General features: G+C 46.2%; 2 protein-coding genes and 2 pseudogenes across 3 annotated transcripts; all 4 read left to right on the top strand.

Annotated features, from left to right (window-relative positions):
• The first annotated feature begins 263 nt into the window (after positions 1–263).
• On the top strand, positions 264–1,108 carry LOC112315907 (olfactory receptor 2AT4-like; annotated as a pseudogene).
• A 4,491-nt stretch (positions 1,109–5,599) lies between these two features.
• On the top strand, positions 5,600–8,770 carry LOC112315909 (olfactory receptor 2AT4-like). Its single transcript, XM_024572574.4, has 2 exons — positions 5,600–5,641; positions 7,660–8,770. The coding sequence occupies exon 2, from the start codon at positions 7,713–7,715 to the stop codon at positions 8,676–8,678; it is 966 nt and encodes a 321-aa protein (XP_024428342.2). The 5' UTR covers positions 5,600–5,641; positions 7,660–7,712; the 3' UTR covers positions 8,679–8,770.
• A 4,598-nt stretch (positions 8,771–13,368) lies between these two features.
• LOC112315910 (olfactory receptor 2AT4) lies at positions 13,369–21,291 on the top strand. 2 transcript variants are annotated; one of them, XM_045181954.2, is made up of 3 exons: positions 13,369–13,647; positions 14,285–14,415; positions 18,177–21,291. In XM_045181954.2, exon 3 carries the CDS (start codon positions 18,238–18,240, stop codon positions 19,207–19,209), a length of 972 nt encoding a protein of 323 aa, XP_045037889.2. In that variant the 5' UTR covers positions 13,369–13,647; positions 14,285–14,415; positions 18,177–18,237; the 3' UTR covers positions 19,210–21,291. The 2 variants fall into 2 exon arrangements, with proteins under 2 accessions (XP_045037889.2, XP_045037888.2); XM_045181953.2 differs by lacking the exon at positions 14,285–14,415.
• Positions 20,453–21,198, top strand: LOC112315911 (TATA box-binding protein-like 1 pseudogene; annotated as a pseudogene).
• Positions 21,292–22,588: the final 1,297 nt, after the last annotated feature.

The following is a 22,588-nucleotide window of genomic DNA, read 5'->3' as shown; positions in this document are numbered from 1 at the left end:
TTCAGGTGTTCGCGTCTACCTCTCCTCTCCACCACCTCTCCTCTCCACCAGCCAGGACCAGCTCTTTCAACCACTGCTCATTAGACACCTCAGCATCCTGAGCATCTTGGTTGTGCAATGAAATTCCAAGCACAAAGAATTGAGGCCCATGATTGGAAAGAAAAAGATGCTAGTTAATGTGTCCCTGATTGTTCTGGTTTCCCAGTGCCGACCAGTGCCGATGCTCCCAGTGTCTGTCTGCAGACGCCCAGCCCTGACCCACTATGGAAGCCACCCATAAAAGATCAAAGGACTCCTTACCTGTCTTCTTCCTGGTGGGCATCCCCTCCCTGCCTGAATCCCTCTTTTTCTCTGTCTTCTTAATTTTCATCTTAATATATCTGCTCATTTTGATGGGTAACACCCTGATTCTGGCAGCTGTGATGGCAGAGCCCAGCCTTCAAAAGCCCATGTACTTCTTCCTAACTAATCTCTCAGCCCTGGACATCCTTTCCACTACAACAATCAACCCCAAGATGCTGTCCCTATTCCTGCTTGGGGATTGCTTCCTCTGCTTCTCTGCCTGCTTCCTGCAGATGTACCTCTCCCATGGTCTTAGCAGCTGTGATGCCTTCATCCTGGTGGTCATGGCCTATGACTGCTATGTGGCCATCTGCTGCCCACTGCACTACCCATGACTGCCCTCCTCCTGCCCATCCCAGCAGTGGTGCAGACATCCCACATGGCTTTTGGTTGTGTGGCCTATGTCTACCACTGCTTCCGTGACCACTGGCTGTGGTTCAGGCCTCCTGCTCTGAGACTACACCTTCTGCTGATGCTTCTCTCCTATGCCCACATCCTAGCCCTGGTGCTTCGCATCAGCTCTAAAGCCTTCTCCACTTGCAGCTCCCACCTCCTGGTGGTTGGCCCCTGCTACTCTTCCATTGCCATAGCCTATGTGGCCTACAGGGCTGACCTGGCCCTGGCCTTCCACGTCATGGGCAATGTGTGGTTCACCATTCTTGTACCTGCTCTCAGTCCTCTCACCTACATGCAGAGGAACAAGGATGTCAAAGCAGCCATCACCAAAATGGCATGTCCCCAGGACCCGGGGCATTCTGGGCCTTAATCTTTAGATGCAACTAATCCAGCTCCCCAGGCACCAATGAAAATGCCTAGCACCAAATAGAAACACAGTAAATATGTTTAAATGTGTTATAGTAGCATAAATTGGCTTCACTCGGTTGAGCAGACAGCTAAAGCCTGGTCCTTAAATGCTGGACCAAGGAGGCTTCCCACTGATGCTAAAAATAACAGTTAATGTGAAAAATAAAAAGTAGATCATGCAATTATTTATAAAGAATGTTTATCACCTGCTGGAGACAGACATAAACCAGACATAGTTGCTGCCCTCAAGGTATTGATAATCTAGTGGGGGAGTTGGACCCTGAGAAATAATGTGAGAAGGTGATAGCACAGAGAGAAGCAAAGGGGGTTGTGGGAGCCAAGAAGTTAGCATTTAATTCAAAGTCAATGTTCTTCCTGTAAGTACTTATGATTTTGGAATTGGTATCACTTGTTCGTTAGCAAGTACTCACATATCAGCAATGTAGTTGCGGGTAAGTGGGAGGCTTGAAAAGGCTGCATAACAAAACCACCAGCTACTCCAGTCAAAGAATGCAAATGGGGTTCATATTCCCATCCAATGGGAAGGATCCATTTGTAGCATGATTGCCTATTAAAAAGGGATGCTTCTTGCCAAGAACCACTGGGGAGAAGTTAGAGTGGCTTCACTCGGCATCACCCACAGTGACCCATTTGGTGGAACTGTGATGCAGTCCCACTGACTTTAGCCTTTGTGGATTAAGCAGTTTTGATTCCACAGGAGACACAGTACCTCCCAGTAAATTTAAAGTTACAACTGTTGCCTGGTCATTTTTAAGCCCACTGTGCAAGTAGACCAGCAGTCAAAAAAAGGAGTTACCATATTTACAAGGGTAATTGACCCTGATCTTCAAGAGAAAGTAAGACTGTTCTTCTGTAATGGGGGTTTGCGTATTGGTATTCAGGCATAGAACACTTCTTGTTTCTACCATGACCGAGTTAACTGTAAATGGGCAATTAAAGCAAACTTAGCCTGGCAAAGCTAATAACCAGGGGCCCAGGACTATCGGGGATGAGGGTGTGGGTATGTTAGAAGGTTTTCAACCAGTGTGCTGCAAGAATTTTTAAAACATGCAATACCTGACTACGTAGTCACAGACATGACCTCTTTTCCCTTAGATTGTCAAATTAAAAAGTGACAACAGCCAATGCAACAGTAGCCATCTGGTATGAATGAATCAAAATTATACCTACTTTTTTTGTCAGCTTGGCAAAAACTATAATACATTTTTTGATGTGCTGCAGAATTTCGGTGATTACTTTATGTGCCATGAGATGAAGAAGGTTGAAAATTGCTGACCCGGACCAACTAAAGTGACTGAATGTGAGTGAAGGAGAAGGGACTCTAGAATGGGTGGGTGGTGGCGGAGACGCTGCTGATCACTTGCAACCTGGGGGCTGACTGCAGTAGCAGTGGCAACAGGATTAATCCCATTAATCCTTCTTTTAGAGATTTTCCTTCAAATTGTGGAAACCCCCTGTCCAAAAGGAGTAAACTCCTTGTGGTAAGTGGATGCATCTGAGAGGTTTGAGGGGTAGACTGTAGTGGACACAATTGGTGGTCTGCCCCCCAACAGCAGAGCGCTGGCTGCTAACAGCTCACACACACATCCTAAGATGCAGGTACAGTGGCACTAACCCTATTGATCGCCTTTTGGGGGAAGGAGCAAGAGAGTAGCTTTAGAGCAGAACAAATCGACTGTCGGATAATAAGCAGTCTAAGCTTAGGTGCCAGCTGTGGCCTGCAGTTCCTGGTGAAGCCAACTTGCCGCATCTGGAGACCATGAGAACCCATGAAGGTTGCATCTTCTCTTGCAGGAGACGGACACCCACAGCCCCCGGGGAAACTGAATGTAAGCAGGAAGGCTGTCCTCTGACTCTTGCCAGGTAATACAAACAAAACTCCTGGACTAATTTTCAAATAATTATGTTTCACTCCAAGTATCCTATATCCCTTATCTCATTAAATCCTCTCAAACGCTCTCTGAGATGTGGACTATTATGTTCCCCTCTACAGGTGGAGAAACTGAGACTCAAAGAGGCTGAGTAAATTACCTAAGGTGACATAGATAAAACATACTGAGAGAACCAAGATGGCGGCGTAGGTAGACACACTGCGCCTCCTCGCACAACCAGAACTGACAGAGAATCGAACAGCAAGGGGGACCAACACCAAGGAAATAGAAAATAAACATTCATCCAGACTGGTAGGAGGGGCGGAGACGGGCACCGGGGTGGAGAGGACTCGCGTGGCTGTGGCGGGACTGAGACTGGCGGAGTGTGGGACAAATGGCGCAGGCAGTCTGAGCACTAGCAGACCCTGCGGCCCCACATTTGCACAGATAAACCGAGAGGGCCGGACTCAGAGTGGCGGAGAACGGGGCAGGCTGAGCAGGGGGTAGCACCCTGCGACCCCACATTCGAACAGAGATAAACCGGGCGAACTGTGGGGAGCGAAGCAGACCGCGTAACCCAGGGCTCCAGCTCGGGGGAAATAAAGCCTCAAACCTCTGATTGAAAGCGCCCCTGGGGGTTGGGGCGGCAGCAGGAGAGACTCCCAACCTCACAGGAGAGGTTGTTGGAGAGACCCACAGGGGCCTAGAGTGTGCACAGGCCCACCCACTCGGGAACCAGCACCAGAGGGGCCCAGTTTGATTGTGGGTAGCGGAGTGAAAGATTGAAAGCCGGAGGAGAGTGAGGCGGGCGCCATTGCTCCCACTCGGCCCCGCCCCCACGTACAGCGTCACAGCGCAGCGACCAGCGTTACCCCGCCCCGGTGAACACCTAAGGCTCCGCCCCTTAAAGTAACAGACGCGCCAAGACAGACAGACAAAAAAAAAAAATGGCCCAAATGACAGAACACTTCAAAGCTCCTGAAAAAATACAACTAAGCGATGAAGAGATAGCCAACCTATCGGATGCACAGTTCAAAGCACTGGTTATCAATATGCTCACAGACTTGGTTGAATCTATTCGAAAAACAGATGAAAAAATGAAGCCTATGCTAAGAGAAACAAAGGAAAATGTACAGGGAACCAATAGTGATGAGAAGGAAACTGGGACTCAAATCAATGGTATGGACCAGAAGGAAGAAAGGAACATCCAACCAGAAAAGAATGAAGAAATAAGAACTTGGAAAAATGAGAGGCTTAGGAACCTCCCGGACGCCTTGAAACATTCCAACATCCGAATTATAGGGGTGCCAGAAGGAGAAGAGGAAGAACAAAAAATTGAAAACTTAATTGAACAAATAATGAAGGAGAACTTCCCTAATCTGGCAAAGGAAATAGACTTCCGGGAAGTCCAGGAAGCTCAGAGAGTCCCAAAGAAGCTGGACCCAAGGAGGAACACACCAAGGCACATCATCATTACATTACCCAAGATTAAACGCAAGGACCTACATCCAAGATTACTGTATCCAGCAAAGCTATCATTTAGAATGGAAGGGAAGATAAAGTGCTTCTCAGATAAGGTCAAGTTAAAGAAGCTCATCATCACCAAGCCCTTATTATATGAAATGTTAAAGGGAGTTACCTAAGAAAAAGAAGATCAAAAATAGGAACAGTAAAAATGACAGCAAACCCACAGTTATTAACGACCACACATAAAACAAAAACGAGAGCAAACTAGGCAAACAACTAGAACATGAGGGTTGCCAATAGGGGAGTGGGAGGGGGAGAGGGGGGGAAAGGTACAGAGAATAAGTAGCATAGATGATAGGTGGAAAATAGACAGGGGGAGGGTAAAAATAGTGTAGGAAATGTAGAAGCCAAAGAACTTATAAGTATGACCTATGGACATGAACTATAGGGGGGGAATGTGGGAGGGAGGGGGGTGGGCATGATGGAGTGGAGTGGGGGGGAAATGGGACAACTGTAATAGCATAATCAATAAATATATTAAAAAATAAAATTTAAAAAAAAAAAAAAAAAAGAAAACATACTGAAACTGGAATTCATATCTAGAACTTTCTACTTTAGACCCTAGGCCCTTACCCGCATGCAATACTGCAGAGCACAGGTCTGGGAATAAAGCCCTGGGTCTGACTTGCAGCTCTGACACTAAACATCAGCATCAGCACTAAGTCATTTCACTTCTCTGGACGTTACTTTCCTCCCCTTGGGCCGCTGTCTCCCCTGGCTGTTCTGAGGACCAGAGGAAATAATGTCAATAAAAGTTGCCCTGTGGGTTGTTAGTTCTGGAACCCCTGAGGCTTGTTAACAATGCTGTTCTCTGTATCAGCAAGTCCCAGAGGGAAACCCCCTCTCAACACATACTCTAGGAGGGGCCAAGAAGTTAATCCTGGGTGATGGCAGGGGACCACAGTGTCCCAAGGAGCCCCATATTGAGGGAGAGGTCCCCAGCAGGCCTGGCTAAAGGGAGATTAGAAGGTTTAATAGACCACAGCTAGCACCTGTTGGGTTCTTCTTGACGAGGCCAGGTTAGAAGACACAAAGGGAACACCACAGGAGTCACCTAGGTGGACGATGCTTGGCAGGTGAGTGTGACCTGCGGGTAAAAGTGCCAGATCTCAGCAAAGACCAGAGTGGCGAGACAGGGTCAAGTTGTGGGGAGAGGGATGTAGAACCGGGGTCAGGGTCCAGGCTGTATCATTCAGATGTGATTCAAAGAAAAACAAGAACCCTAAACTATAAAATAAGTGTAAGAACATCCAGCCAAATTCAGATATTTCCTATTATCAAGTTCAATGGTGCTTTGAAATATCAAACTTGAAACTTGCAGGAAGTGTTTTTGGTGCCCGGCCTTGTGGTGACCCAGCACGTGCCTGGTCTACCCGTTGGGTACTCCAGCACCACCTGGCAGTGAAAAGCCATGTGCCACCTCTCCACCTCGGTCTCAGCACCCTTACCTCCATCTACAAAGCAGTGGGACAGAGGAGGTGGGAGAGGGGCAGCTGAACTTGATGGCCCCGTAGGACCCCTCTGGCTTTGGCCCTTGTTTCTGCTCTCATTTGGGACCATGACTGCCTCTCTGAGAGCAGGAATGTCCAGGGGAGTGCAGTTTGCATTCCTTGAGGTGTGAGAAAAAACCGGGTGGCCAAACTTGTTGGAATAGGGTTCTGGCTAACTAAGGAATAACTGTCTGAAATGGAGACAAAGTTTACCTTATTGCCCAGGTCACGGGACGGGGAGACCTCTGAGGTTTTCTTTCAAAGAACACACAAGCAGGTTGGCTGACTCTCCTACTACGCTCCTTTTAGACAAAGCATCTGCTACTCACCACTTCCAAATCTAGAAGCCACACTGCACAATCCAGATCAATATTGGAGCAGACCAAGAAAAAATCAAGAGGTGGTGGGCAAGTGGGATGGGGAGAAGAATTGTGTTAGAATTAAAGATTTTTAAAAAATTTTTTCCAATTCTGACAGTCTATGATTCTAGGACATGAGAGGTGGTTTTTGTTCATTTGTTTAGAAAAGAAAGAAGGTAGATGTAGTTTTAAGGAATTCAAAGGGAAAGTGCCTGTGGAATCACTGGGGCTCAAACAGCAGTGATGCAGACATAAAGGGGAGGCTGCCCGGACCACTCCTCAGAGGCCTGCTGAAGTGGGGGCTGGCCAGTAATGCCTCAGCTCTAGTGCGGCAGCCCCGCTGCTGACCCAGCCCAGTCCAGCTTTAGGGTGCTTTTGTCTTTGGAAAGCCACAGCTTTCAGGGCCCTGGGTCCCTCCAGCAACAAGGCTCTCATGATAGCCCCCTGTGGCTTCTTGTGAGTTGGTATTGAGGAGCCAAGAGCAGAGTGGGCATAAAAGAACTAAACACAACACCCACTAGGCTGCAGCAACCAGGAGGAGGGAAGATAAGAGATCCAGGATGCTCCCCAAGTGGTGGGAAGATGCCCCATCAGCTTGGGCTCCGTGAAGGAGAGAGCTGTCCTACGAGAAGGCATTTGTCCCTCCCACTGCTGAAACCTGAGTGGCCATGTGCCCAGAGGGCGCAGTAGGGAGAGGAGCAGGCAGACCTGCTGCATCTGGCCAGAATGAGAGGGGAGCCTCTCCCCGGGCAATGAGTGGACTGAGACACAGCATGTTACAGAAAACCTTGGGAAAATCAGCCCTTCCTAGTGATGCAGTGATAGTGATGCCTCTCAGTGGAGCTTTAAGCAAGAGCAAGAGAAAATACAGTAACGCAGGGATTTAAGAGCTCATCTAAGATCTGATGCCCAAAATAATGGAACAGACAGGGGTGGAAAGAAGCTCTTCCAATGCACCTAGCACGGTTGTCACCAGAGAATTAATGCTGTGGTTGGCTTTTACACACAGCACCCTTTCAGTAGGGTTTCAGCCCTGGGAGGGCAGGAGCCGCGAGCGCCTTGTTTTCCACCTCACGGCCTTGCACAGAGTAGGTGCTTGTTTAGTGATTGATAGAAGAGGGGAGGAGTGAGCTGTGGGTTAAGGTGGAAGAATCCACATTGAAGGGTACCACCATTTCTCTAAAATTGGTCAGAAGTGATTTAAAATGTACAGAATTCTTATTCCAAACTCCTGGTTTTTCCCAGTTTCTCCAGATGTTCTGGCTGCCTGTCACCCTGGCACACAGCTCAGTCCTACCATGGATGCCACAGCCTGTAATGGATCAGGAGACTCTTCACCCATCTTCTACCTGGTGGGCATCCCCTCTCTACAGGAGTTCCTCTTCCTCCCCGTCTTCTTCATCTTCCTGTTCCTTTACCTTCTCGTCCTGGCGGGTAACACCCTGATCCTGCTGGCTGTGGTGGCAGAGCCCAGCCTCCACAAGCCCATGTACTTCTTCCTGATCAATCTCTCTGCCTTGGACATCTTTTTAACAACAACTGTTGTCCCCAAGATGTTGTCCATACTCATACTTGGGGATCACTTCCTCAGCTTCCCTGCCTGCTTCCTGCAGATGTATCTCTTCCATGGTCTTGGCTGTTGTGAAGCCTTCATCCTAGTGGTCATGGCCTATGACCGCTATGTGGCCATCTGCCGCCCACTGCACTATCCTGTCCACATGACCCCACAGACCAATGCTGCCCTGGCAGCCAGTGCCTGGCTCGCTGCCCTTCTCCTGCCCATCCCAGCAGTGGTGCAGACATCCCACATGGCTTTTGGTTCTGTGGTCCGTGTCTACCACTGCTTCTGTGACCACTTGGCTGTGGTCCAGGCCTCCTGTTCTGACATCACACCCCAGACCCTCATGGGCTTCTGCATCGCCATGGTGGTGTCCTTCCTGCCCCTTCTCCTGGTGCTTCTCTCCTATGCCCACATCCTGGCCTCAGTGCTTCGCATCAGCTCCAGGGAAGGACGCTCAAAAGCTTTCTCCACTTGCAGCTCCCACCTCCTGGTGGTTGGCACCTACTACTCCTCCATTGCCATAGCCTATGTGTCTTACAGGGCTGACCTGCCCCTGGACTTCCATGTCATGGGCAATGTGGTGTACGCCATCCTCACACCTGTCCTCAACCCTCTCATCTACACACTGAGGAACAAGGATGTGAAAGCAGCCATCACCAAAATGGCATGTCCCCAGGGCCCAGGGCATTCTGGAGATCTTTGACTTTAGATGTAGTTAGTTCTATCCCCAGGATACCAGGGTGCTAAGAACAGAGAATGACATCAAATGTTTTTTGAGGGAAATAATCACTTACATAGCAGGGCCAAAAATATACCATTGGGACTTCCATTTCTATTAATGATAGGCCAGGTTATGAAATCAACCCTTCTGTAGGAAGAAAAACAAATGTCAAATAAACAAATATCCAATAAATATAGGAAAGTGCTCAACTTCTTTAGTAATGGAAGTACAAATTACTACAACAAAGAGATACCACTTGAAACCAGTTAGAGTGGCTAAAATGTCAGGTTAGATACAAGAAGTGTCTGCTTAAAGGTGTCAAATAGATTTTTCAATATTATCAAGGCTAAGTCGTAATAAAGATGAGAACACAGACAGGTCAGTTATGAAGACACAGATCAACATATAGATCAATAAAACAGAATAGTAGCCCAGTAAGAGACCCTTAAATATATGTGCCATCGATACATGGAGTAATGACACCGCAATCAGTGGGGAAGATGGACGCGTAATGAATGGTATTAGTCTATCAAGTACTCATCACATGTGAAAAATGAAATTTGTCTCTTACCCCAAGTGAACATAAAAATCAATCTCAAAAAAGACCTAAATATGAGCCCTGACCAATGTGGCTCAGTGGTAGGACATCAACCAGCAGAGTGAAATTTCGGTAATTCGATTTCCGGTCGGGGCTCACGCCTGAGTTGCCACTTCGGTTCCCCAGCCGGGGCACGTACCGAGAGGTAGCAGATGGACGTTTCTCTCACACATCGATGTTTCCCTCCCTCTCTTTCTGCCTCCCTCTCCCTCTCTCTAAAACTAAATTTTTAAAAAAAACCCTTTTTAATAAAGACTTTAATATGAAAGGCAAAGCTATAAAACTATATAGGACACTATAGTCTCGATCTTGGGGTGGAACATTTTTCTTTTGTGTGTTTGTTTTAAACATTTTATTTATTTATTTTTAGAGGGGAAAGAAGGGAGAAAGAGAGAGAAAGAAACATCAATGTGAAAGAGAAACCTCAATCGGTTTCCTCTCATATCCCCCCAACTGGGGAACCAAACTCGTAACCTAGGTGTGTGCCCTGACTAGGAACCAAACCAGTGACCTTACCCTATGCAGCATTACACCCAACCAACAGAGCCATACCGGTGAGGGTGGGAAAATTTGTTAAACAAAATTTTTTAAAAGCTCTAAACCTAGAGAAAAAGAAAGTATAAGTTTGCCTGCTTTAAAATGTAGAATTTCTGTTCATTGAAAGATGCCAAAATAGAAGAAGAAGGAGGAAGAGGAGGAGGAGAAGGGCGGGGAGGAGGGGAAAAGAGTGGAAAGCAAAGCCACAGAGTGAAAGATGTTATTTGAATACATATAACCAATTAAAGGACTCAGGATTCATAGCCAGAAGGTATAAACAATCACTTCAGTAAGAAAAGGCAATCAAGACATTAGAAAAACGAGCAAAATAGTCAGGAGTGAATAAGCAAATAGCCAATAAATATAGGAGAAAGCGTTTCACCCCATTAGTAACAGGAGAGGTGCAAATTACAACAAGCAGATATCACTAGAAACCAACCAGATTGGCTAAAACACGTCCAAGTCTCATGGCACTTGGGTGGCGAGGGTGTGAGTCATCGGAGCCCCGCACTGACAGTGGGCGCGCCCAGATACTTTGGGAAACATTTGATTGTTATCTGATCGTGTTGAAGATACACACACTCTGTCATGTAGGAGAGCAGCGCTTCTCTAATTTGTGAAATGCTCCTAACATGGAACCCTACACACCCATAAAGTGTGAAGAAATGACATGTACACGCAACAACCTGGATGAATCTCACATGATGTTGAGCTAAAAAAATCAGGAGCCAAATAGATACGTACAGCAGGATTCCAGTTATATAAAGTTTAAAAACGGGCAAGGCTATACTGTATCTTATATCAGTGCATGCAGATGTCATTAACTGTGAAGAAAACAGAAGACATGCTTATTAAAGACCGGAATGGTGGTATTTCCGTGGGAGAGGGAGAGGGCTGTAAGCAGGGAGGGGCGCTGGGGGCCTTATGAGGTGTCCGTTGTTTCCTCCTCCCCTGAATGATGCTGACATGGTGCTTGCTTTCCAATGAAACTTTTTGCTTTACAATTAAATATGTAGGCTAAACATGTTTGTGCTGTAGATGAATATAATACTTCATAATAAACTCTTAAAAGGTATCACTCCATTGGGCACACGTGCTATTTTGGTTCCCAGTGTTGGGTCCAAGACCTCCCATGGGTAGAGTGGATTGCGGTGGCTTTCACACTCACAGTAAGCATCGAGCTGCTGAATATAACTTCCCCATTAGGTCACTCATTTAAGAAGCCTTTGGAAGGTGCCAGACAATGCAATAGAAGGGAGAGACATGGAGATATATCAGGGCAGTCGCTGCCCTCGATTTGTTCACAGTCTAGTGGGGAGATAGACGTGGTAGAAATAGCACAGGGTGTTGAGTGCCATTTCAGAGGGAAGCACAGGGCATGGTGGGAGCACAGAGGGTGACATCTAGTTCAAGGGAAAACTGCTTTCCATAGACATTTTGCATCTCCGACACCTGCTACTGTTTGTTGGGGAGTCCTCATGGAGTGAACAACACGATGGGTGGGGACTGACTGCACAGAGACGCCCTGAGCGGCTCCCCCCGGGGCAGGAGACATACCATCCTAGTGCCCGCACGACGTGGTGCGGCGTCCTTTGGCTACCTGTCAGGAGGGGCTAATTTTTAGTGCAGAGAAATGGAACTTACACTCAATTAAACCACAGAACTTTAACACCCAGTGCCCTGCAGGAATCACCTGGGTCAAAACGGGGCCAGGGATGGGCAGGACAACAGCGCCACCAAACAGGCAGAAAGGAAAAGCGTAAGAACGGTGAACGGAGCAGGCAGTGACATTGTTGTGACAAAGGTTAAAGGGAAGAAGATCTTTCTTAGAAAATTGTGCTAAAGATGCGGAGCTTAGGACTTTACACAAAGGCGTTCATTAGCAGAGACTATGTCAGCAAATAGCAATGAGAGTCTTCGTATGTGACTTTTAAAGTCACAGTCATAACAATTTTAAACCAGAACTATGAAACAAGGCATACTTGGTGAATTCTCACCTCCACTCCCGTTTCCGCCGCCTGTGTCTTCATTCCCATGAGGTTTTGTACTCAGCGGCCAGTGGATTAGTAATTTTACATCCTGTAGTTGCAGATCTACGGTCAATGGGGATCAATTCTGGACATCTCTTCCGTGGGCTGAGATGGGCGTCTGGGCACGGCTGTCCCTGGTTTGGGGTGCAGCGTCAGGCTGGGCTGTAACAGGGCCATCTCAGTCATTGCTGTGGCTCCCTGTTCTCAAAGCCTCGAGTCTGAAGCTGGGAGGGCCCCTGCACGTACACACCCTTTTCTGTGGGGAGCGCGCTTACGGCTTGGCCCAGAAGTTCTGCTTCTAAGGATCTCTCTCTCAGAGAAGTGTCTGGGCCCATGGGCCCGAAAACACACAATAAAAAGATGTTAATTATAGTATTATTCATAATAGCAGTAATCAGGTACAACTCAAATGTCCGTTAGACAAACACTGTCAGATCCATACTATCAAATACCAAAAATGAGCTAAAAAGAATGAAGTAGGTCAGACAGAGAAAAATTCCAAGACTCACAAAGTTAGAATGTAAGTGATGCAGTGAGTACAGAATGACACAATTTGCCTTCAGGGAAAACACACACACACAGAGACACACAGGCCTAGAGGAGGTCTGGAAGGACCCCACCAAGTCAGTAATAGTGACCACCTCTGGGGAGGGAAGGGAAAATAGTTTGTGAAATATTAAAACTTTAAATTTTATACAGCCAGTAAAGGAGTGACAAAGTGGGAAACAGAGAGCTGCGGAGCCATAGGAGAGAATCAGGAAGAGTAGGACGGGCACCGTCTGCGACTGGGCTCTGGCCCTGCCTGGGGTCGGGGCACAGCCCTCCGCCTCATGGCCTTTCCACAAACCCTTTGCTCGTTCCTCCTTGTACAACAGCAGTAGCACATCCCCATCAGGCAACAGGGGTGTACTATTTGGCTTTATGAAAACAATAGCTCTCGCTCACTGAATGTTTACCCCGTGGGAGGCGCTGGGTAAGCACCAAACCATTCCCAGGTGCCTGCAGGGCAGGCAGTGTTGTTCCACCCTTTTTTACAGATAAGAAAGGGAAGGCTCTTCGTAGTCACAGGACGTGTGCAAGGTGACAGAACTGGAAAGAACTCAGGTCTCAGCCTTTAGACCATGTGCCGTTGAACCGCTGAACTGGAAGTGGAACCTTGGGTCTAATTCCCAGCTCTGTCACCAGCCACTCAGGTGACTTTGGGCAAGTCATGTCACTTCTCTGGATCTTGGTTTTCTCAAATGTCAACTAGGAGAAACAATCCTGACTCTACCGGTCTTCCCTGGCTGTTGTGAGACTGGATGGGGAAACAGAAATCCAACGGCCCCATGAGTAATGAACTTCTGGAACCCGTGAGGATTGTTAATGATGGTGCTTTCGTTGTCTGCAAAGCCCAGGGCCAAATCCCCCACTCCACCCTAGGAAGTTGCTCCCAGCTGATGGACGTGAGGTCCCATGGGGGAGCTGACTTGAGGGAGAGGGCCCCAGCAGACCCTCGCTCCAGGGTTTAATGGGCTGTGGCTCTCCCCCTTCCTGGCTTCACCCCAGGGCCAAGTGCAGTGACTCCACAGAAGATACCACAGTGGATCAGGCTTGGTGGTGAGATAGGCCCAGGAGGGAGTGCCTAAAAGCTGGCAAAGGCTGGGCCCGGCAGACAGGCTCAGGGCGGCCAGAAGAAATGAGAGCCATGAGGAGCCCACGAGCACACACAGAATGTGGAAACGTCAGGGTCCCAGGGTGCCCCCACGGTCTGTGTGACCCTGGGTCAGACATCCTGGCAGGACAGGTAGGGATGTGCATCGTAAGCAAGAGGCTGATGAGCTTATAGGAGTTTTTTACAAGGAAGCTAGGCTTAGTACATTGAAGGAAATGAAAATGTTTAATGATGTTTCTGTCAATATTATGAGTCACAGATGAGGAAACTGCAGTTCAGAGAGAGAAAGTGGAAGGTGGTGGAGCCAGAATGGAAACCCAGGTCTTTCTAACTCCAAAGTAAATGAACCTGAACTCTGTAATTCACACATATCTGCTCCTTTTCTATGGGAACAGCACAGCGTGGTGAAAATACCCTGAGCGAATGGCATGGACTTGGCAGTGTAGTGAAGTGTAATGACATGATAGGAATCAAGCCCACAAGAGGGGCTAATAAATGGGGAGCCCTCGGGCTGTCTCCTTAGAGGATTAGGCCATGAGATGTCCATCTCCGACCCCTCTTGGGCCAAACAGAGAGGTGGCACTCAAATTGTTCATTGAGCTGGAGGAGATCATCTCTTTCAAAGCCCTCATTTTACAAATGGGAAAACTGAGGCTCAGAGGCCCAAAGCCACAGCTGGCCCAGGAGCAAGGACTGTTGGTTGCCAGGCAGGGCTCAGTCCTTGCAGTAGGCTGACTCCAGATCAACCTCTGCTCTTACCCCTCACCAGCCATGACCTTGAACTAGGTCCTTCTCCGACCTTCAGTTTCTCATTTGTGGATGGGGCATAACCACTCCCCAGCAGGTTGGATGGTGAGAGGAGGCGATAACAGGAAGTGTGGCATCAGGTTGGACATTCAGGTGATCGGTTTTTCTGTCTTCTCTGTCCCCCACCAGCTGTAACAGACTGGTAGATAATCCTGACCAAGAAAATTGTCCCCCAACAATACCTTTAGTGTCCTTATGCACTGAAAAAAAACCTGCAACATGTATTCAAAATAAAGTCCATTAATCTAAACCACAAAATAAATGTAAAGAAGCCCAGAGACTTTCTGATTTTTACTACAACACTACATCAATGCTTTTTCAAAAATATCGAACACTAAATTCTTTCAAGAACGTTTCAGTGCTCCTGTCTAGCTGGTACCCTGAGCACATGCTTTGCCTGCCACATGAGCCCACTCGGCCAAAACAGAAGTATAGAAAAGGAAAAGGGTGAGCACTCAAACCTCAACTAGTTGGTCAGTCCTGTGGCCCCAAGTAGGTGGGGCAGCCTGGGCTCATTGCTGTTATCCGGGCTCAAGGTGATAACCCAGCCCTGCTGGGTAGTTCTGGTTCTGTGGCCAACTTACAGTGTGCCCTTGGGGAAGTCACAGGCCGTTTCTGAGCCCCCCTTTTATGTCCCTCACCTGTATAAGAAAGGGGTGAGACTAAAACTATTGGCCTCACCAATGACAACTTCATTCTAATTTTATGATTCAGCAGCAAAATGAGGTGTGTTAGGAAATCTGCATTCTGGCTCTTGCCTCTGGAGCACCGAGCTCCTGGGAAGGGTTGAGGGTATTGTTAAATAGAAACCATCAGGCCCCACGACAGCTTTGAGAGTGCTCCCAGCCTGGTGGAGCCACAGGCACATAAATGCACAGGGGCAACCCAATGTGATTCCAGTGATGACAGAGGAAAGCACAGAAACTGGGAGAGCCTAGAAAAGAGACCTCCTCCTTACAGGAGGGAATATTTGAGCTGAGTCTGGCAGAAGAATAAGAGCGAAAAGTTGCCATTTGACCAGAATAAGGAGAAATAGGCTGCAAGAAGATGGGCTTTTAATGGCAGGCATGAAAAAGCTTTATGAACACTGGGTGAGAGCCAGGACACTGGTTCAAGACCCACTTCTGCCATGAACTTGTTGTTTGACCTTGAGGAAGACACTCTATTTCTGGAGTTCAGACTCGGCATCTGTCTCCCTGCTCTTTAACAGAAGTGTGGCAGAGCAGAGGAGGAGGGTGCAATTGAACCTGATGATTCTGAGTGGCTTCCCCTCAAACTCCAGCTCCGCTTAACTCAATGACATTTAATCCAAAATCAACTTCTCTGAGCTCTATAGATATGCAGGAAAATGTCATCTGCATCAGTCTGGGTATAAAAACCCCCTGACAATCAGCTTAGGCAGGTTGGGTCTGGTTAGCTGAGGGTTAACTCTTTTAAGTTGAGCTGTAACCATTTTTGCTTTCCTACCTAGGTATTGGGGGTCGACCTCTAGAACAATTTTTTTTCTTTCAAAGTAGTGTTCACAATGAAATGGTCTGTTCCATGTGGTTTTTTTAAATTGAATTTATTGTGGTTAACCAAGTTATATAAGTTTCAAATATACAATTCTATATCATATCATCTGTATATTGTATGTGTGCTCACCACCCAAAGCCAAGTCTCCTTCTGTCACCATTTACCCCCGCCCCTTTACCCTCTTCTACCCCCCCCACCCCACTTTCCGTCTGGTAATCACCATACTGTTATATGCATACTGTTATATGAGTGGGGTTTTTTGTTTTGTTTTGTTTTTTGGCTTAATCCCTTCACTTTTTCACCCAGCCCACTTCTGACAGCTGTCAGTCTGTTCTCTGTATCTATAAGTCTGTTTCTATTTTGTTTGTTAGTTTATTTTGTTCACTAGATCCCACATATAAGTAAGATCATATGGTATTTGTCTTTCTCTGACTGGTTTATTTCACTTGGCATAATACTCTCCAGGTCCATCCATGCTGTCGCAAAAGGTAAGAGTTCCTTCTTTTTTTTTTTTTTTACTGCTGAGTAGTGTTCCATTGTGTAAATGTAACAGCTTTTTCACCCACTCGCCTACTGATGGGCACTTGGCTATTGTAAATAACACTGCAACGTCCTAGGGGTATGTATATTCTTTCAGATTGATGTTTTGGGTTTCTTCAGATATAGTCCCAGAAGTGGAATGACTGGGTTATAAAGAAGTTCCTTTTTTAATTTTTTGAGGAAGCTCCGTACTGTTTTCCACAGTGGCTGCACCATCTGCATTCCCACGATTTAGAGAGACATTTACCAGCCTTCACTCCCCAACAGGAACCAGGCCACTCACCACACTTAAGAGACTAAAGAATAAATTGAAATTTATGGTTGTTGCTGACCATATCAGCTTGGAAATAGAGGGGAAAAAGACAAAACCTTTGCCCCAATCTCTCCCCACATGAAAATGTAAGCTTCCAGATTCTGTAGAGAACGTAATATAGAGAAAGAGCCCTGGTCTGGGGGCCAGTGGCCTGGGTCCCAGTCCAGCTTCTGTGGCTGATTGGCTGTGTAATCTTAGGCAAGTCCTTGCCCTTTTTATCTATAAAGAAAAAAGCTGACTGGACATTTCCAAGTTTGGCATTTTTAAGTTTCAATGGCATCAAAAATGTCTTATCAGAAGTAAGAGAAACAGGACAGTTCTAGAAAAATCAGGAAGGAACTACTCTTAGAATCATCAGGGTTGAAGAGGCAATGATATAAGTGTGACCATGGACTTGCTCCTGGATCATGACCATGGACTTTGTCCTGGATTGCTTATTCAGAAGGACATCCCCAGTTATCAGAGTGGTCATTGTTCTCCCACAGTTGAAGACCTCTGGCTCTTTGGGTGAACAGAAGCATACATATCCCCTTCCTTGACAAGAAGAGAACCACCTCTGGTGGGCCGAGGGGTGGATTTTACCTTTGGCATTTGTCACAGGAAGTCTGTTCCTCTCTGGCCAATGGCTCACAAGACTCCTAAGGTTTGGGTGCTGTAGCACCTTCTCAGCTGGGGCGAAGGAAGTCTGCAGGCTCTTGGTTGAGCAGCAGCAGAAGCTAGGGTGAAGACCAGCAGGAATCTTTCCAAAGCACTTTTCACCATCATAATTCCATAATCAACTGTTTGATTTGATTTTCCCCAGTAAAATGTAAACTCTTAAGAAGTTGCCTGCCTTTTTCACTTTCTCCACCGTATCACCTGAATGCAGCACAATGACTCCCAGTTGGTAGATTATTACTTAAGAATTAACATTTGGATGGCAAACTCACAGTTATTAACAACCACACCTAAAACAAAGACAAAAGCAAACTAAGCAAACAACTAGAACAGGAACAGAACCACAGAAATGGAGATCACATGGAGGGTTATCAACATGGGAGTGGGAGAGGGAGAGGGGGGGAAAGGTACAGAGAATAAGTAGCATAAATGGTAGGTAGAAAATAGACAGGGGGAGGGTAAGAATAGTATAGAAAATGTAGAAGCCAAAGAACTTACATATATGACCCATGGACATGAACTATAGGGGGGGGATGTGGGAGGAAGGGGGTGTGCAGGATGGAGCGGAGTGAAGGGGGGGGAAATGGGACAACTGTAGTAGCATACTCAATAAAATATATTTTAATAAATAAATAAATAAAGAGGAAAAAAAAGAATTAACATTTGACCAAAGAAGAAAGGTAGGAATTTGGGGTTCACATGGTAGAACTCAGTACCACAGCCCACCATCAGTCCTCCAGAGTTGGTTGTAAATAATTGTGCTTATATGAACTATTGAGTGGACATTATAGAATCTCATTCTAAAATCCTTTGTTTCTATGGTTTTCAGATATTCCCAGTATCCGAATGTTCCAGCTGTCAATTTCCTAGAAATCCAACTCTGTCTTGCTATGGAGGCCACAACCTGTAACGGATCAGTGGATGGTTCACCAGTCTTCTACCTGGTGGGCATACCCTCTTTGCCAGAATCCCTCTTTCTTCCTGTGTTTTTTATTTTCCTCCTGTTCTATCTACTCATCCTTATGGGTAATGCCCTGATCCTGGTGGCTGTGGTGGCAGAGCCCAGTCTCCACAAGCCCATGTACTTCTTTCTCACCAACCTCTCTGCTCTGGACATCCTCTTTACCACAACCACTGTCCCCAAGATGCTGTCCCTATTCCTGCTTGGGGACCACTTCCTCAGCTTCCCTGCCTGCTTACTGCAGATGTACCTCTTCCAAAGCTTCACATGCTCTGAAGCCTTCATCCTAGTGGTCATGGCCTATGACCGCTATGTGGCCATCTGCCGCCCACTACACTATCCTGTCCACATGACCCCACAGACCAATGCTGCCCTGGCAGCCAGTGCCTGGCTCATTGCCCTCCTCCTGCCCGTCCCAGCAGTCGTGAAAATCTCCCAGATGGCTTATAACAACAGTGCTCACATCCACCATTGCTTCTGCGATCATCTGGCTCTCGTTCAGGCCTCCTGCTCTGACAAGACCCCCCAGACTCTCATGGGCTTCTGCATCGCCATGGTGGTGTCCTTTCTGCCCCTTCTCCTGGTGCTTCTCTCCTATGCCCACATCCTGGCCTCAGTGCTTCGAATCAGCTCCCAGGAAGGACGCTCAAAAGCTTTCTCCACTTGCAGCTCCCACCTCCTGGTGGTTGGCACCTACTACTCCTCCATTGCCGTAGCCTATGTGGCCTACAGGGCTGACCTGCCCCCCGACTTCCACATCATGGGCAATGTAGCATATGCTATTCTCACACCAATCCTCAACCCCCTCATTTACACTCTGAGAAACAAGGATGTCAAAGCAGCCATCACCAAAATGTCATGTCTTAAGACCAAGTCTGAGATAGGAAACCTTGGCCTTTAAATGCAACTAATCCTGATCTTGGGACACCACAAATATTGTTAAATGAGTAAATTAAGGAATATAGTATGGTAAAAGAAAACTCAGTTAAGCAGACACATTCGATAGTGGTTCTCATGTTTCGGTCCAGGGTTTTTCCCCTGGTACAATGGAATATGTTAAGCTTTATAGAAAATATTAAATTGTTATATAAGAATATCACTACCTAGTAGTACAAGAAGTCCTTTCTAAATTTTTTTTTTTAAAGTCTGAATGGGAAAAAAATCCTTTGTAAGCAAAGTAAAAAATAAATAAAAGACATATCACAAGGAAAGGACAAATAATCATAATATATAAAGAATTCCTAAAACTTTAGAAGAAAAAGTCTAATATTCCAACATAAAAATAAACAAATACATGAAAAGACAGATTACCAAAAACTGCAATGGTCTTTAAACAATGAAGATGTTCAGTCTACTGAATAAAAGGAGTAAAAATTAAAACTACACTGAAATGCCATTTTTCATCTAATCAGATTAGTAAAAATCCAATATTTTGACAATCTGCATATGGGAAACCAGAACTCTCGTAACTTGCTTGAGAGAATGCAAATTGTACAGAACTATAATGCCTACCGAGAGAACATAAGCAGTTACTTTTTAAGTAATCTCATCTAGGAATCTATCACAGATACTGGCGATAACTCACTAGGCTATTCATTTGTCCCTACCGAACTGGCTGAACAAACTATAAAAGTGCAGCTATAAAAAGAAATGAGGAAGCTCTTTATGCAATGATATGGTGTCATTCCTATGTTATATGGTTACGTGAAAAAAAGCAAGCTGCAACACAGTGTTTTTGTAAGAAAGTAGTTAATTTGTCAGAAATTTTACAAAAAACAAGAATTAAACCCCTTAACTAATGAGATCGTTACCTATAAGGAGGAGAGAACAGAGTGGAGGCGACAGGAATGGAAGCAAGATGAACTTAAATGTACAGTCTGACTTTAGACTGTACAGTTTGTACATAATTAAAAGATAGCAAAAAGAAAAAAAATCCCAATGTTTAAAACAAACAGAAACACTTGACCCTGGCTATCAAATGAATGGCATGACCATGCAGAAAATTACCAATGACTGTAACAGCGGTGCTTGGACTACACATCCCAGGAGGGATATAAAACAAGAAAAATCATGACATCTTAAACCTCACTGTGTAGTCTTTTCAAAAATATGTTCTATGCACCGGGAACAACAAAGCGTGAAAGATGGAGCCTCGCCTCAGGGGCTCTAGCAACCTGTGGCGGAGACTGACCAGTGCTGAGCCTCAGCATCATCCTTGTCATCCTTCCTTCACGTCGGAGGCCACCGGGCATACTGATGTGTCCCCTGCCGCCTCCCTTTCTTCCCATGGATGTAATCTTCATGGTGGGAAGCTAAGTTTTCAAACTACCCCAACGGATATAGACCGTGACTTTGCATTGCACATTCTAATTACAAATGTAGTCTGTGTTTTTAGAACAAGAGGCCATTTGAACTTAAGGAAGATTGCTTTGGAGGAAGCAAATGTAATTTATAAGCATCATGTTGGAAAAGTACTAATGAACTTAGAAAACTTAGAATTACAGCAACAATTTGGTCCTCAGGAAAAATTATTTACACTGGAGCAACAAGTCAAGAAGGCGCTAAATTTGCCAGACGTTTATCCTGTAGTCTGCAGACACTAGGTTTTCAGGTAATATTCACAGATTTGAAGGTTATCAGCGTTTTAGCAGCATGTAATATGCCATTTGAAATCCATTTGCTAGAATTCACAAAGAGTAATAGACGGCATGCCAGTTATGAACCTGAATTTCATCCTCTGTGTGCTACAAGATAAAATCTCCTTAAGCTACATTACAGATTTTTTCATCAGGAAGTATCACAGCAACAGGGCCCAAAGTAAAGGCTGTTGGCTACTGATGTGGAACAGATTTGCCTATTTGTATTTGAAAGCAGGAAAGAAATTTTGTAATTCATCACTTAGTTGATTAGAATCTCTAACTAAGCACCTTGTAAAACCTGCTGCACATTGGACTCAAAACAAAAGGAAAACTGGACCAACAGTAATTGAGGAAATAAACTATTTTAGTCATTCACGCTACAGTGTAAGCTCCAGTCCCGTTGGATTTTATATCAGTTGAATGATATTATATTTACAAAAAGTTGCAAAGATGTACAAAAAGTTTCTGTTTACCCTGCCTCCAGCTTCCTCTAATGTTAACATTTTACATAATCAAGGTATATTTTCAAAACTAAGAAAATAACACTGGCCGGCAAAGGGAGAAAAATTAGGACAACTGCCATAGAATAATGATTAAAAAAAAGAAAATAGGGGAACCAAGATGGCGGCGTAGGTAGACACACTGCGCCTCCTCGCACAACCAGAACTGACAGAGAATCGAACAGCAAGGGGGACTGACACCAAGGAAATAGAAAATAAACACATCCAGACTGGTAGGAGGGGCGAAGACGGGCACCGGGGTGGAGAGGACTCCCGTGGCTATGGCGGGACCGAGACTAGCGGAGTGTGGGACAAATGGCGCAGGCAGTCTGAGCACTAGCAGACCCTGCGGCCCCACATTTGCCCAGATAAACCCAGAGGGCCGGACTCAGAGTGGCAGAGAGTGGAGCAGGCAGAGTGGCGGGTAGCACCCTGCGGCACCACATTCGCCCACAGATAAACCTGACGACCGGCGGGCAGCGAAGCAGACCGTGCAACCCAGGGTTCCAGCTCGGGGAAATAAAGCCTCAAACCTCTGATTGAAAGCGCCCCTGGGGGTTGGGGCGGCAGCAGGAGAGACTCCCAGCCTCACAGGAGAGGTCGCTGGAGAGACCCACAGGGGCCTAGAGTGTGCACAGGCCCACTTACTCGGGAACCAGCACCAGAGTGGCCCAGTTTGATTGTGGGCATCGGAGTGAAAGATTGAAATCCGGAGGACAGTGAGGCGGGCGCCATTGCTCTCACTCCGCCCCTCCCCCACGTACAGCGTCACAGCGCAGCCACCAGCATTATCCCGCCCCGGTGAACACCTAAAGCTCCGCCCCTTAAAGTAACAGACGCGCCAAGACAAACAAACAAACAAAAAAATGGCCCAAATGACAGAACACTTCAAAGCTCCAGAAAAAATACAACTAAGCGACGAAGAGATAGTCAATCTATCGGATGCACAGTTCAAAGCACTGGTTATCAATATGCTCACAGACTTGGTTGAATCTGTTCGAACAACATGAAAAAATGAAGCCTATGCTAAGAGAAACAAAGGAAAATGTACAGCGAACCAATAGTGATGAGAAGGAAACTGGGACTCAAATCAATGGTGTGGACCAGAAGGAAGAAACAAACATCCAACCAGAAAAGAATG

The sequence above is a fragment of the Desmodus rotundus genome, chromosome 5, assembly GCF_022682495.2.
Source record: "Desmodus rotundus isolate HL8 chromosome 5, HLdesRot8A.1, whole genome shotgun sequence".
Classification (NCBI taxonomy): Eukaryota; Metazoa; Chordata; class Mammalia; order Chiroptera; family Phyllostomidae; genus Desmodus; species Desmodus rotundus.
The sequence above is the reverse complement of the archived record's forward strand: the minus strand, read 5'-3'. Positions and strand labels throughout refer to the sequence as shown.